Source organism: Electrophorus electricus, chromosome 17 (genome assembly GCF_041902795.1).
Source record: "Electrophorus electricus isolate QZ-2024a chromosome 17, ASM4190279v1, whole genome shotgun sequence".
In the NCBI taxonomy this organism is placed as follows: Eukaryota; Metazoa; Chordata; class Actinopteri; order Gymnotiformes; family Gymnotidae; genus Electrophorus; species Electrophorus electricus.
This window is the reverse complement of record NC_137513.1, coordinates 18700551-18716744: the sequence shown is the minus strand read 5'-3', so window position 1 is coordinate 18716744 and position 16194 is coordinate 18700551. Positions and strand designations below refer to the sequence as shown.

Below are 16194 nucleotides of genomic sequence, written 5' to 3'. Positions count from 1 at the left end.
AGCAGCAAGAGTCAAACTGCAACTCCCAGCAGCCATTGCGAATGAATATGCCCAGTCTGTAAAATGTGCCCGAACACGTCTTCACGACGGCCGTAAAGTGTGCCGCTGTTGTGGCTAGGCATTGGGCGGCCAGACAGACCACGCAAAGACGCGCTGTGCTTTTCTTCCTCACTGAGTTGACCATGTCCAACACGTGGAGTCTTAGAGAAACGGAGAGCGTTGTCCACACGGCCAATTTCGCTTTTTTTTGACAAGTGGCCAAAATGTATGAAACAGTCTGAATATTTTTCATGAAATAGGCTGGTTGCACGTCTGCTCCTTAGAACCGAAACATCTGAAACATCTGATGTCCTTAAACATCTCAGCTACTGACTGTTCGTAGACAGGTCCTCTATCGTCCATAACCCCAACCCTTAAGCATCTCGGCTCCTGTTCCAAGTCATTTGACAGGTTCCCTCCTCCTTCCGTATGCACGTCCTCAGGGGAGTTTGGAGGCTTCGGAGGAGTTTGGAGGAGTTTGGAGGGACTTCACCACTCAGCCATGGCAGTCCGGGTCACGCCTGTCCGTCTCGCGGCTCTGCTCGTTACTATGAGCTGCGCTCGTGCGCTCGCGCTCCAGCGCAATCATATTTTAGGGAGAGCCACGCGAGGTTTCTCCGAGTCGAAGCGCGTGTACTACAGAACTTTGTACTTCGATCAGCAGGTAAGCTATTTTATAACTAGTCACTTCATTTCAGCGTGTGGTACAGCTCACGAGCCTAATCGATGACCAGCAACTCGTGACGGATCCAATAACTGCTGCAGATTTCCTTAAATCTAGAAGCAGGAGCGTGTGGCTGCAAAGCTGCGTGCCCTGTAATGAAGCCTGTGGCTGTACATATCATTAACCCGTGCACAGTCTACACGCGGAACTCCTTTTAACTTCCACGGAGTGAAACTGGAATGCCAAATTGTTAATCGCCTGAGAGTCTTCAGCATGGGCTCGCTGTATATGCGTGGTCCATCATGTTTGACTGGGCTTCCTCTGCGGGTTTCCTGCATGCTCTGGCCAGTCTCTTCTCCACTTCTGTGTCTGTAGACGGGGAGCTTTCCCTGATACTGGCTGTCATCCAGGAAGGATTTATTTAAATAGAAAGTGAGTGTTAAAAGCTCTGTCTGCGTCTGCTTCAAGTCAGTACACATCCATGAAGTATTTCATTAAACTACTTACATATCTCAGCTTTGGAGAAAATAAGCAAAAAATAAAAAAATAAAAAAATTATGCTGACAATTCGCACTGTGTGGGAACTGCTGACCCGATGTGGGAATGGCTAATGAAAAATTCCATCTTCTTTAAAACAAAAAGAAGCCTGCAGTCTGGTCTGTGGATGCAATTACCTTTTGTCCTGAGCACATCAGATTGAAAGGAATTGTTTAACAGTGTCTTTTTGGCTTCATGGTGCTAATTTAATTTCCTGGGGCCTAGGGAAGTGTGATGTCATTTCCTGATCTGTGCCATATTGTCCTGATCTTTTTCCTTGTTCAGCTCTTAATGGATTGTAATCAGTAGCAGGCAGTTGTGCTGGCTTTAAACCATTGTGCACGGTTCTTTGTAGAATGGTTAGCCTGCCACTAAAAGAACCTGCTGTATTTAAATATGATTTGTTGCATTTAAATATGACACATAAAATATATGTATTTTAATATGAATATTAATAATATTAGTTCTTAATATTTGATTAGTTTAAAAGTGATTGAGTTCTCATGTGAGACTGCCACAGGGTTAGGCATCACCTAACACACACCAGGACACACTACAGCACTCCACAGCACACCAGGGCACACCACATCACTCCACAGCACACCACATCACACCAAGGCACTCCACAGCACACCAGGGCACACCAGAGCACTCCAGAGCCAGCTAGTTCTCTTCAAACAGCTAATTGCACATGGTTTGAGGGATATAGATTTTTTATACTTTATTAAATAGCATTAATTTCATACATAAAATGCTGCTAAATGCATTGTTAATAGTGATTTTACAAAACGTTTAAACTTTTATAAAATCATCAAAGGAAAGTGAAGTTCTCATTGATCCAGACTAGTGATCATAAACCAGAGTTTACAACCGAGACAAACAGCAAAAACAATGGAGGAGCAAAATCAAGTTTAAACAAAACTCCCACACATTTGATAAAACAGAATATTACAAACATAAACATCACACAGGCCTTCATAAAATAAAGCTTAAGTGTTCTTTAAAAAACAAAAAAACATTTTTTTGTGTTTAATTCTTTAGGAAACCATTTTTAGGTAGTTCCTTCTGGCAGACTGCTAGTTCTGCTTTTTTTTTTTTTTTTTTTTTTTTTTTGCATCATTTGAACTTTAGGGGATTTCCTTTAGCGTCTGTTCCTGAGGATTCATCAGACAGACATTTTGTGTGTGGTTATGAACTACAGAAACATAAGTTCGGAGGAGAGATTTGGGATGTTGTAACAACATGAAACTGCTCGTCACAGGACACAAATCTTAGCAGTGTTCATATGACTCCAGCTGCAAACAAATGAACACAAATGAAGTAATTCAACATGGTGGGTATTAATTCAATACTGGGAAATTATGTTTTGTATATTTATTTATTCTTTAGTGATGTCCCCTCACACTACTCATGTAATGTGTTAGGGTGGGTGGTGTGAGTGATGTCCCCTCTAAAGTTTAAATGAAACCTGTGCCACCGCATGTGTATATTTACAGTATTAACAGAATAAAGATGCAGTGAAGTAGTAAAGTAAGGATTGTGTGAGCACTATTATTGGTGTTATTAATCTTCAGCACAGTGTGTGTGTACTATTATTATTGCTCTTCAGTGCAGAGATGAGGGCTGTGTTTCCATTATGAGGTTATTCATTATGAACAGGACTTTAAGGGGATACATGTGATTCAGTGAGCAGTGTGTGTTATATTGTAGAGATTTTATGTATAGTTTACTGTTATGAATTTATTAATGACCACAAGGTGTCACCAGAGTTCCAAGCCAGTTTGACTTTGATGTATGTGTGTGTTTGGGGAGAGAGACACAACACAACCTAGTTTGCTTTCAGTACACTGCAAATCTTTTTGCAAATGTGTTAAAACAAGTGTGTTTTCATGTATTTGGAAAAAAAAACTATGGCACCACTGAGGTTAGATTTTCATGGCTTGAGAGAATGTTTATTTAGTTTGAAACATTTTAAAGCCTGTGAAACCAGTGACAGTTATTTGACTCAAAGCCAAGATCTGACTGTTGGGGGAAATGAAACTTTTGGCCCTGGGAATCGTTTTACTGTCACAGGCTCATAAGATTTCTGCCTCTTTTTCTCCAAAGGGAGGGGAAGAAGAATGTAAAAAAAATAAATAAATAAAAATGACCACAAAAGCGAACATTCATTATTTATTGGGTAAGATTGAAGTAGCGGGGCATTAAGACCCAGCAGGCAGCTTTGGAACCCTGCTGGAGTTTCTCCTCTCACTTCCCCTGAGTGTGGAGAGAAGGAAGAACTGCATACGCGGCCTGGGCTGGTGGAGCCGGAACTAATGTGAAAGCCCTGAGGCCTGGCGTTGGATTTTAATACAAATTGAACCTAATTACCCTTCCATAGTCCCCCAGAGGTTTTCCACTTGACAATACAAAAATGGCTTAGGGCCAGGTGACCAATGAGAACACCCAGCATTAATGAAGCTTAAGTCCAGGTGACCAATGAGAACACCCTGCGTTAATGATGTTGGTCTCATGGATTCTACACCTACAGGTGTTAGAGATTTAGGTCTCAATTTTCTCCAAGATTCATCTGCCACTCAGAATTCCAAGTGTTGGGATTGAGTGTATTCTTAAATTAACTGTTTATATTTGTGGCCTTGTAACAAACACTGACGGCAGCTACCCTACACAGGATTCAAACCCAGGGCTGACAGGAGGTGAATGTGAGCTCTGGTCCCACTGGACCAGAGAGCCAGACAGTGTTCTCTCACAGTCATACATAAGAGAATTAACTCATAAATGCAGTGTGGACTGTAAATAGTGTTATATTCTGCGTTATTCTTTTGTAGATTGACCACTTTGGGTTTTTGGAGAATGGTCTGTTCAAACAAAGGTACCTTCTCAGTGACCAGCACTGGCGTCAGAACGGCCCCATTCTGTTCTACACCGGCAATGAAGGAGACATCACGTGGTTCTGTAACAACACTGTAATTATCAAACGTAACGATCTCACTCGGCCGCTAAACGTAGATCAAAGTGATGCAAAGTGCAAATACTAAATACTGCAAATACCTCATATAAAACTGTGTCAGCAATATACATTTATTGTGTGTGTGTGTGTGTGTGTGTGTGTGTGTGGTAAAGGGCTTCACGTGGGACGTAGCAGAGGAAATGGGAGCCATGCTTGTTTTTGCTGAACACCGTTACTACGGCGAGTCCCTGCCTTTTGGGGAGGAATCTTACAGCGTAAGTTGTGCAGTGCAGACTGCAGCTTGGGTCATGGTGCTGTCATCTTTCACGGAGGACCATGTGACCTTTTTTGTCTTTCAGAATGCCAAGTACCTGAACTACCTGACGTCGGAGCAGGCTTTGGCTGACTTTGCAGTGTTGATCAAATCCTTGAAGGCGTCTGTGACTGGAGCTCAGAACAGCCCCGTCATCGCAGTGGGAGGCTCCTATGGGGGAATGCTGGCTGCCTGGCTCAGGATGAAATACCCCAGTGTAGTTACAGGGTGAGTTACCCCAGTGTAGTTACAGGGCGAGTTAGCCCATTGTAGTTACAGGGCGAGTTAGCCCATTGTAGTTACAGGGCGAGTTAGCCCAGTGCAGTTACAGGGCGAGTTAGCCCAGTGCAGTTACAGGGCGAGTTACCCCAGTGTAGTTACAGGGCGAGTTACCCCAGTGTAGTTACAGGGCGAGTTACCCCAGTGTAGTTACAGGGCGAGTTACCCCAGTGTAGTTACAGTGCAAGTTACCTGAGTGTAGCTACAGTGCAAGTTACCCCAGTGTAGTTACAGGGCAAGTTACCCCAGTGTAGTTACAGGGCAAGTTACCCCAGTGTAGTTAAAGGGCAAGTTACCCCAGCGAAATTACAAGGCCAGATACCCCAGTGCAGTTACAGGGCGAGTTACCCCAGTGCAGTTACAGGGCGAGTTACCCCAGTGCAGTTACAGGGCGAGTTACCCCAGTGCAGCTACAGGGCGAGTTACCCCAGTGCAGCTACAGGGCGAGTTACCCCTGTGTAGTTACAAGGCCAGATACCCCAGTGTAGTTACAGTGCAAGTTACCCCTGTGTAGCTACAGGGCTAGTTACCCCTGTGTAGCTACAGGGCTAGTTACCCCTGTGTAGTTACAGGGCTAGTTACCCCAGTGTAGTTACAGGGCTAGTTACCCCAGTGTAGTTACAGGGCTAGTTACCCCAGTGTAGTTATCCTTTATATTACTGTCTCGGTTTCTTATGCTATATTCTTCAAATAAGCCACAGGTGTCTGTGAACAGTAAGTGAACAGCACAAATGGAAATGGGGGTGAAAATATCAACTCAAACATTCACTCACAAGAACAGTCTCAGTCTGTGACTAGTGAGCACCAGCCTTTGTTGTTGTTTTTGTTTGTTTGTTGTTGTCGTTTCCCGCAGTGCTCTGGCTGCGTCTGCCCCAATCTGGCAGTTCACTGACATGGTGCCCTGTGGGGATTTCTACAAAATAGTCACCCAAGACTTTGCCAAGAGCGGAATCAACTGTAGCAAGTCCATCAGGAGGTCATGGATGGCTATCAGCAATGTGTCGTCCACGGGTCAGCATGGACCAAAGTTACTGATGAGCAAACGTCTTCGTCAGGCTTTTTGTGTTCTGCTGATTATGACTAACACGGTGCTATTTAAACAAAAGTCATTATTTTAGTTGTGTCACATTTCTCAGAAATTACAGAAATTTACAGAAAAATCATTTTTGGACTTGTTGTTTAATTCTTAGTATAATAGGCTTTCAAAATAATGTATCCTTCCAAGAACATTGACACTGAGATGAGGTGTTTCTCAGCATTTGTGAGAGATGATTCATCCAGGGAACTGAGCAGTGTGAAGTTCCTCAGATAATTGTTCTTTGTTTCTGGGTTTTTGTGTGCCACCAGGTGAAGGTCTCCAGTGGCTTTCTGAGGAGTTTGGGCTTTGCGCTCCACTCAAACCCCAGGATGTGGATGACTTCAGGGCCTGGCTGCAGGAAACCTGGGTCAACTTGGCCATGGTGGATTATCCATATGAGGCTAACTTCCTCCAGCACCTCCCACGGTGGCCGGTTAAGGTACTGCACACTCAGCCGACCTTCACGAGCTGCCCTTTATCAAAACAAGCAGTTGGATTTGTAACCGGAGAAGCTGACGGTTACAAAGCTGATGGTAAATCAGAATGTTTTTTTTGTTGAGTGACTTGCTCAAGTAAAAAAAGACAATCGCAAGTTCTTTGCACTTTATATTTTTATATATGTACATAGCGAGATGTGTTGTATGCACATTTAAAATATATTTAAATCAACAAAGTGAGCAGGAAAAATAGATTACAGAATGCACTGAGGAACTGCTTCCAGAGAAAAGTGAGTAACTTGTTGGCCCCAGGATCATCCGCACAAACGCCCACAGATGGCGATGGGGGGGGGGGGTATTTTACAAGAATGTTATACCTCTTTTAAAGTAGAAGATTGATTATTTAATCACGAATTAATCAGTGCTTCCCATGCCCCTGTAAGGCATGTTAAAAATGATCCCCTAGTAACCACTGAGCACCTCTGTGTGTGAGGGTAACAAGACCCTCGTTAATGCCTTTCACAACAAACTGCTTGGGCTGACGAGGCACACAAGTTTTATAATTGCTTGTTTGCCTCAGAAGCATCATTAATATTCATAAAGAAGCATCATTAATATTCATAAAGTGCTGTTTTGGTGTTGAATTTGAGATCTCTTTGATCACATGCTGTTGGTAGTTCCCTATTCTTTTCCCTGTTAGCTTCCTGTAGGCAAATACTGATCTGGGATCTGAGATCTGGGCAGGTTCTGTTCGGGTTCTGTGCGGTCCGAGCACACTGTTCTGTCTGGAGCTGCACTGGTGCAGTAATGCAGTACTGTGACTACAACTATGACAATAATGTCATTTGACGCACATTTAATTCAAACAGTTCACTTATTATGTTTCTCTTGAAATTTACTTCCTATTTGTTTTGGTTGTTATCGAGGTGTTTATGTGGGTGTCATTGAGGTGTTTACATGGATGTTATGATTGAGGAGTTTATGTGGACGTTGTGATCAAGTTGTTTATGTGGATGTTGTGACTGAGGTTTTTGCATGAATGTTGTGACTGAAGTGTTTACCTGGATGTTGTGATTGAGGTGTTTACGTGGATATTGTTGTGATTGAGGTGTTTACATGGATCTTGTGCACATGTCATGGTAATGCATTGTTTCCTGATGGCAGATGTGTTTTGTGTCTTTAGTGATCAGAACAGTGAATAATTGCTTTTTTCACCTTCAGAAGTCATCTTGATAATTGGTATAGTTGTTATTAAGAGTAATAAATAAAGTTTAAAAATAATAAAGTTTAAAAGCATGTCATTAATTTTCTTAAGTTTCCCAAGAGAGAGTGAAAGAGACCTGTAGGTACCATCCAATCAGGTGTCATTCCTGTATTCCAGCACTTGTTGGTGTGGCAAATTGAAAATAGTAATTTTGGAGTGTTTTTGCGCTAATCTGATAATGTATGCAGTCCCTAGAGGTGTTTAAAGCAGTTCAGACAGTGGGTGCAAAGAAGGGCCTTTTAATGACAAAGCTAATGTGATTATGGTAGTGACGGTGAGGAAGGCATGCTGGGAGCTTAGAGCAGGGCAATCTGCAGGCGGAGATGAATGTTTAAGCCTAATCCCATCTGAAAAGCAGAGAGGGGTTGCTTTCCACAGCCACGGCAGGTTTTGTCATGGAGGGAGTCTTAGCTGAGACATGTGTGTAGACCACCTCATGCACAGACCACCTTCTCTTTTAGAGCTTAAACAAAACCCTTAGCAACAAACTCTTTGCTAACTCCACTCTTCTTGAAGTTTCTAGCCACTCAACACCCAAGGTGTGACCCCCTTCTAATGACGCCAGAATCATGTGGGTGTCATAGACCTTTAGAACAAAAAAACAAAGTAGCTTCACTGCAGCACTGCGGTGTGTGTTTTTGTGTGTGTGTGTGTTGACAGTTTCTCTGTTACAGCACTGCAGTGTGTGTGTGTGTGTGTGTGTGTGTGTGTGTGTGTGTGTGTGTGTGTGTGTGTGTGTGTGTGTTGACAGTTTCTCCACTGCGGCACTGCAGTGTGTGTGTGCGTGTGTTTACAGTTTACTCACTGCAGCACTGTGGTGTGTGTGTGTGTGCGTGTGCGTGTGTTGACAGTTTCTCCACTGCAGTGTGTGTGTGTGTGTGTGTTTTGACAGTTTTTCCACTGCGGCGTGTGTGTGTTGACAGTTTCTCGGTTACAGCACTGCAGTGTGTGTGTGTGTGTGTGTGTGTGTGTGTGTGTGTGTGTGTGTGTGTGTGTGTGTGTGTTGACAGTTTCTCCACTGCGGCACTGCAGTGTGTGTGTGCGTGTTTACAGTTTACTCACTGCAGCACTGTGGTGTGTGTGCCAGCTCTCCACAGATAAATCCCACTGCTACATTCCCCCAGAAAGGCCAGGACATTTTTTTCCAGAAACTTTAGGTGAAACTGAACCTAATCAATTTTTCCCTGATTCTGTGCATATTGAACTGTACAACTTCATATGAAAAACAAAAAGAAAAAAATAGATGTGCTATATAATAGCAATAGATGTTTATGCTGTATAACCTATATATAACCTCGGCTGCCCCAAAACAGCTGAAAGAGAAAGTGTGTGCATGTGTGTGTTTGCGTGGGTGTGTGTATGTGTATGTGTATGTGTGTGTGTGTGTGTGTGTGTGTGTGTGTGTGTGTGTGTGTGTGTGTGTGTGTGTGTGTGTGTGTGTGTGTGTGTGCGCGTGTTTTAAAATGATGTTATTCAATTTGGATTTCCAGGTTGTCTGCACACATCTCCAGTTTGATAGCGGCGTGACAGACAGGCAGCTGTTACATGGAGTATCACAGGCAGTGAAAGTGTACTACAACTACACAGGAAGCGCTGTTTGTCTCAACATGTCAGAGACCGCTACAGGAAGTCTGGGCACCAGGGGCTGGTACTACCAGGTAGAACCTTAGGATGACTACTGATCACCTCACGGGATACAGTACAGTATCTACAGTACAGAGTCTACAGTATACGGTACAGACTCTACATTATATAGTACAGTCTACAGTACAGACTCTGTAGTACAGAGTCTACAGTATATTGTACAGACTCTACAGTACAGAGTCTACAGTATACAGTACAGAGACTACAGTGTACAATACAGACTCTGCACTACAGAGTCTACAGTATACAGTACAGACTCTACAGTACAGAATCTACAGTCTACAGTATACAGTCTACAGTATACAGAGTCTACAGTATACAGTACAGAGTCTACAGTATACGGTACAGACTCTACAGACTCTACAGTATATAGTACAGAGTCTACAGTATACGGTACAGACTCTACAGTACAGAGTCTACAATATATTGTACAGAGTCTACAGTACAGAATCTACAGTACAGAGTCTACAGTATACAGTACAGAGGCTACAGTACAGAGTCTACAGTATATGGTACAGACTCTACAGTATATAGTACAGGCTCTACAGTACAGAGTCTACAATATATTGTACAGAGTCTACAGTACAGAATCTACAGTACAGAGTCTACAGTATACAGCAAAAAAGTCTACAGTATACAGTACAGATACTATAGTGTACAGTACAGAGGCTACAGTACAGAGTCTACAGTATACAGCACAGAGTCTACAGTATATAGTACAGAATCTACAGTACAGACTCTGCAGTATATGGTACAGTCTACAGTACAGACTCTACAGTGTGCAGTACAGACTCTACAGTGTATGGTCCAGACTCTACAGTATACAGTACAGAGTCTACAGTATACAGTACAGACTCTACAGTATACGGTACAGAGTCTACAGTATATGGTCCAGACTCTACAGTATACAGTACAGAGTCTACAGTATATGGTACAGACTCTACAGTATACGGTACAGAGTCTACAGTATATAGTACAGAGTCTACAGTATACGGTACAGACTCTACAGTACAGAGTCTACAGTATACAGTACAGAGTCTACAGTATACGGTACAGACTCTACAGTACAGAGTCTACAGTATACAGTACAGAGTCTACAGTATACGGTACAGACTCTACAGTACAGAGTCTACAGTATACAGTACAGAGTCTACAGTATACGGTACAGACTCTACAGTACAGAGTCTACAGTATACAGTACAGAGTCTACAGTATACGGTACAGACTCTACAGTACAGAGTCTACAGTATACAGTACAGAGTCTACAGTATACAGTACAGACTCTACAGTACAGAGTCTACAGTATATGGTACAGACTCTACAGTATATGGTACAGAGTCTACAGTATATAGTACAGAGTCTACAGTATATAGTACAGAGTCTACAGTATACGGTACAGACTCTACAGTACAGAGTCTACAGTATACAGTACAGAGTCTACAGTATACGGTACAGACTCTACAGTACAGAGTCTACAGTATACAGTACAGAGTCTACAGTATACGGTACAGACTCTACAGTACAGAGTCTACAGTATACGGTACAGACTCTACAGTATACGGTACAGAGTCTACAGTATATAGTACAGAGTCTACAGTATACGGTACAGACTCTACAGTACAGAGTCTACAGTATATAGTACAGAGTCTACAGTATACGGTACAGACTCTACAGTACAGAGTCTACAGTATACGGTACAGACTCTACAGTACAGAGTCTACAGTATACGGTACAGACTCTACAGTATATAGTACAGAGTCTACAGTATACGGTACAGACTCTACAGTATACAGTACAGAGTCTACAGTATATAGTACAGAGTCTACAGTATACGGTACAGACTCTACAGTACAGAGTCTACAGTATATAGTACAGAGTCTACAGTATACGGTATAGACTCTACAGTACAGAGTCTACAGTATACAGTACAGAGTCTACAGTATACGGTACAGACTCTACAGTACAGAGTCTACAGTATATAGTACAGAGTCTACAGTATACGGTACAGACTCTACAGTACAGAGTCTACAGTATACGGTACAGACTCTACAGTACAGAGTCTACAGTATACGGTACAGACTCTACAGTACAGAGTCTACAGTATACGGTACAGACTCTACAGTATACACACGTGTATTAATGACCTCTATCAATAATACTGACTTAAATGCCAAAAATAATGCATTACATTTCATTGTAATTAATGTAATGAATTAATGATTCACCAGAATGACTGTGCCGCAGTGCTCACAGCTGTGTCGATCTGCCTGCATCCATGATGCCAGCTCTTCTGCCCTCTGCGTAGGCCTGTACGGAGATGGTGATGCCCATGTGCACAGATGGCATTCAGGACATGTTTGAGCCGCAGTCCTGGAGTCTGCAGGCTTTCTCCGACGAGTGCTACGGCCTGTTTGGAGTACGGCCGCGGGAACACTGGGCCAGCATGGCGTACGGAGGGAAGAAGATCAACTCCCACAGCAACATTATCTTCAGGCGAGTCAAACGTCTGGTGCTCCTCACTGAAAGGTCCCTACATAGCACTTACCACCTGATTCTCTGTGTTTTTTCTAAAGCACGTAGGAAATGGAGCTCGCTTTTTGGTGTGATCAGTGAAGTCGATGTTCATTTCTACTGTGCTGTCTCCACTCTGACTTTAGCAATGGAGACCTGGACCCCTGGAAGAGTGGTGGTGTGACCAAGAGCCTTTCAGACTCTCTGGTTGCCATAGTGATCCCAGACGGAGCTCATCACCTTGACCTCCGCTATAGTAATGAGCATGACCCCCAGTCTGTTATCCAGGCCCGTGCCCTGGAACTGCAGCACATCAAGCAGTGGATCAAGCAGGAGCAGGTATAGGGAACAGGTGTAGGGTATAGGGTAACCACTATAGGGTAACCATTATAGGGTAACAGATAAGTGCTTATTAATGCTTATAAATGCTTATTAAGATAAGCACAAAAGCGCTGGGAGCCAAATACAGTTTAGTAAGCTTGACCAAAACAGAAGTGCTTTGTATGTAATTAGACTTTCTTAAATAATGTTTCTCTTTCATCTGTTTTAGAACAACTGATAGAAATAAACAGGTTTTCCTGTCAAATCAGTCATTCAAATAATTGTATGAACATGTCAAGTATACTGATATATGATGGCACAAGTTATGAAGTTTCAATGACATTTGATTGCATTGTTACAATCTTTAATTCAACAGAAATCAAATAAAAATCAGGGTAAAATCAAATAAAAATCAGGGTAAAATATTGTTCTGCAGTGCAGTTCTGCTGGAAAAACAGCAGAATTTCCTGAGGAACTTTTTTTAAGTGGATAATGCTTTTTTCACTCAAAGCCTCATTCCTACAAGAATTATATGTTCAGGACATTACCCAAGGTATTACTCAGGTCATTACCTGGCCCATTGCCCGGGGCATTACCCAGCTGGCCAAGGTTGAAGAGTGGATGCTCCCATCCATGCAGGCTGTAGTTCAGCAAAAGTGTTCAGTAACGTGGATGTTAAGATTCTGGTGGTAAGGTCATTAAAGTCATGTCAGCTGCTGGGATGATCTCACACATCTTCTTGGGATCCTGTTGTCCGTGAGTCGGTGATTCTGGTCTCCTGTAATGTTGAGCTATGCTATGGCATTAACCTTGTGTTGAATTAATTTCCTGGTCTCACTTATTCACATTGACAAGTCTAAACATACTTTTTAGAAATAATGGGCATTTCTTTTACAGCTCTTTTACATTCTTTGTATATTTCCTCACTAAATGATCATCTTATAACATTCTTATAACATTAGTTAGTTGAATATTTAAAGGATCACTCAAACAGGCGAGGCATAATGCATTTGTCTGAAATCACTGTAGTGATTCCTAACCTTCTTGAAAAGATGTTGATCCTCATATAGTTTCTTGTATGTGAGAGTACTGAAGTCATTTTATTGCAGATGATGTACTAAAGCAAAGTGTTAGAACATGCTTAATTTAATTCCGGGACAAATGTAATCTGAAAAGTAAAAAAACTACACACACATACAGACACACACACACACACACACAAATGACATCATAGCCAACGGAGAGCTTCTGTAGTGACTCGAGTCCTGCAGGGATGGTTCCATTTCCTGTTCTTCCTCGGCAGTCGCTCTTGTGTGATTTAATAAAAGTCCCCAGCGTTGGGCAATAAAGAGGCTCTGACTGTGCTGGCAGGAGGCAGGCGGTGTAAAGCGGGACAGTGCAGGACCGTGACTTGTGCAGCTGAGCCTGCAGGACTTCACACTCCGGTTCATCCCTGGTAACTCCAACCTCTCCAAATCTTCGTACCTCCGCATCCCTCGTCTCTGGCAGACCGGCTCCTGCTGTCAGCGTTATTAATCTTCCAGGCTGGGCCCAGGGAAGGGCTTGGCTCGCTCGAGGGATGGAGCACAGGGTTGACGCGTCGGAGATGGAGGGAGGTTGACTGGGATAAAGTAATGGATGGGGAATAGTCGTGGATAGTGGAACGTTGGAGGTCTGCAGGACTGCTGCTCCTCCATGCAGTGACTCGCTAGGTTCCGCTGTGGGGAGCCGTACACGCCTGTGCTAGCATCGCAGTGCTGGATCTGAGTCTTCTGCTCAGGTGGGCTGGTGAGCACATGAGGGTTGGCGTACAAGGGTGGAGTAACTATTCTAAGGCCTGAGACATGTATCCAGGAGAACTGCACCTGATCACAGTACTGCAGATGTCCTAATGCATGAATATTTAGGGTGATGCTGTTGTCTCCTGTTGGGACAGTAAGTTTTTATAGAGGTCTCTGATGGAGTACGGGTGTAAGTTAACAAGACTGGAAATATCTATCTTCCTGGACACACCTGAATATGGTCATTTGGTTTCTCTCTGAAGATACGGAGCAGTGCTGTGATGCCGTTGTTGTTGTGACCGTATCTCTGTGTTTTCAGGAATGTTTGCTGCTGCCATTAATTTTGCTGTTCCTTTTCCTTCTGGACACTTCCATTTGTTATTAGGATTCTGCTGACCCAGACTGTGTGGACCTGCCTGTGTCCAGCCTGTGCTAATACAGACCACACACTAGCAAGAAGAGATTGTGTGTGTGTGTGTGTGTGTGTGTGTGTGTGTGTGTGTGTGTGTGTGTGTGTGTGTGTGTGTGTGTGTGTGAGAGAGAGAGAGAGAGTTAGGGGGGTAACTTGCTTTGACAGCCGAGGTTGATGCAGAGGGATTTGGGGGCGGAGCAAAGTAGTGGGGTGGGTGTGCTGTGTTTGTAAAATCCCAGGTCAAAGGGCAGGCAGCACACTGTGTAACGATAACGGAACAATACACTTTTACAAAGGAACGTTTGCTTAAGCAGCTTTCCAGGGCCGTGAATCGAAAGCGGAAAGATGAATGTTGTTGCCTCGTTTGTTCTCACGCGCAGACGTGCGCTCACCTCTGTTTGACCTTGGTTATGCTTTTCTTCCCGTTTAATAACTTGTGTTATATGGGCTACAGTGACCTGTTGTCTTTGGATATGTTTTATATTCAAGTGAAAATATTGCTGAATGTTCAAAGTTTCAGATGTATTTCCCCACACAGTACACACGTAGTAGATTTGCACGTCTTTGGAAGTTCAAGTGGACAAGAATTCCTTTGCTCTCTTTTCTTTAATGTAATGCAGTTCCCTCTCTCCTCTACCCCTCCTCTGATCCTCTCGCCCTTTATGTGGCCATAGAAACTGGTTTCCGGAATCAGTGCGTCAGGCCCTCAAATGTGAATGACGCACGTACAAAAGCTCTGTGCGGGAAGAGGAGAAAATATCAGCCATTAGTCTGGTGATGTCACTGTGCCAAAATTAGGCGGCAGAAGAAAGCGAGGATGTGGAAGCTTATTCAGAAAGGAGTGAAAGGAAAGAGTGTGCTGCCAAGCCTCGATGTGGAGGGGTCATTCCCGACTTTAATGTTAGAGTTATTCCTGACTTTAATGTTAGTCATTCCCGATTTTATCATTAGAGTCATTCTCGATTTTAATGTTAGTCATTCCCAACTTTAATGTTAATCATTCCTGACTTTAATGTTGGTCATTCCCAACTTTAATGTTATAGTCATTCCCAACTTTAATGTAGGTTATGCTTTTAACAATATTAACCTTCTGAGCAAAAACATGCAAGTGTAACAATCTCTTATTTTTCAATTAAAAAAAAATATATTCACACATTAGGAAACTAAAATATATTTCACAGTTTTCATGATTAATATGTCATTGGAATCTCATTGAAATCATTGATATTAACATAAGATATGACATATATGAATAAGGTAGAAGCTCCTACACTAAGAAGAATGTATGAATAAGGTAGAAGCTCCTACACTAAGTAAAGCAAAGCTTGTTTTTTCCACTGCTGTGCAGCTGTGTGTTGGGAGGTGATTGCAGTGTCTCTGGGTCCCTATTCAGGCCCGAGCGTCGAGCTGGGCCACAGATAATTAGATTAGTGCTATCAGTTTCACTCTTCCTTTCTCCATTGGAATTTACATGATAATAGCACTCTTGACGGTCCCTCTTTCTCAAAAGCATTTGGCTTAAAAAAAAAAAAAAAAAAACTCCTCCTGCCAAACATCCAAATGACCCACTGCCTCACCTTAAACGCAGGGAGGGAAAAAGAAGATTCCTGGGAAAATCCTTCCAGAAAGATGAAAAAACTCAAGATATAGGAAAATCAATGCCGTGGCAAGTCACACAGTCTGGCAAGGGAATGGGATGAAACATTTATTACTGGGGACACTATAAACTTTGTGCCATTTAATGACTCGGAGAGTGTTCCTGGGATATGAGGGATTCAGTAAGGATCAGAGAACATGTACATCCAAGGCTATTTAAAGTATAGTTTCAAATGAATCAAATATCTTCATTACATTGTTACATTCTTAATAGCTACATTTATTTTCACTGTGATGCGTAACATTCCAACTCTGTCTAAAATTGTTTCGTATTAAGGGTCTCTGTGAGGACCCATTATCAAAATTTC

The 16194-nt window shown here is 42.8% G+C and overlaps 1 protein-coding gene across 2 annotated transcripts; it reads left to right on the top strand.

Annotated features, from left to right (window-relative positions):
* Positions 1–159: 159 nt before the first annotated feature.
* On the top strand, positions 160–12759 carry prcp (prolylcarboxypeptidase (angiotensinase C)). 2 transcript variants are annotated; one of them, XM_026995690.3, is made up of 9 exons: positions 160–703; positions 4069–4206; positions 4364–4465; positions 4550–4731; positions 5636–5793; positions 6130–6299; positions 9052–9219; positions 11511–11698; positions 11863–12759. In XM_026995690.3, exons 1-9 carry the CDS (start codon positions 542–544, stop codon positions 12059–12061), a joined length of 1467 nt encoding a protein of 488 aa, XP_026851491.2. In that variant the 5' UTR covers positions 160–541; the 3' UTR covers positions 12062–12759. The 2 variants fall into 2 exon arrangements, with proteins under 2 accessions (XP_026851491.2, XP_026851492.2); XM_026995691.3 differs by lacking the exon at positions 160–703 and adding an exon at positions 2420–2573.
* The last annotated feature ends 3435 nt before the right edge of the window (positions 12760–16194 follow it).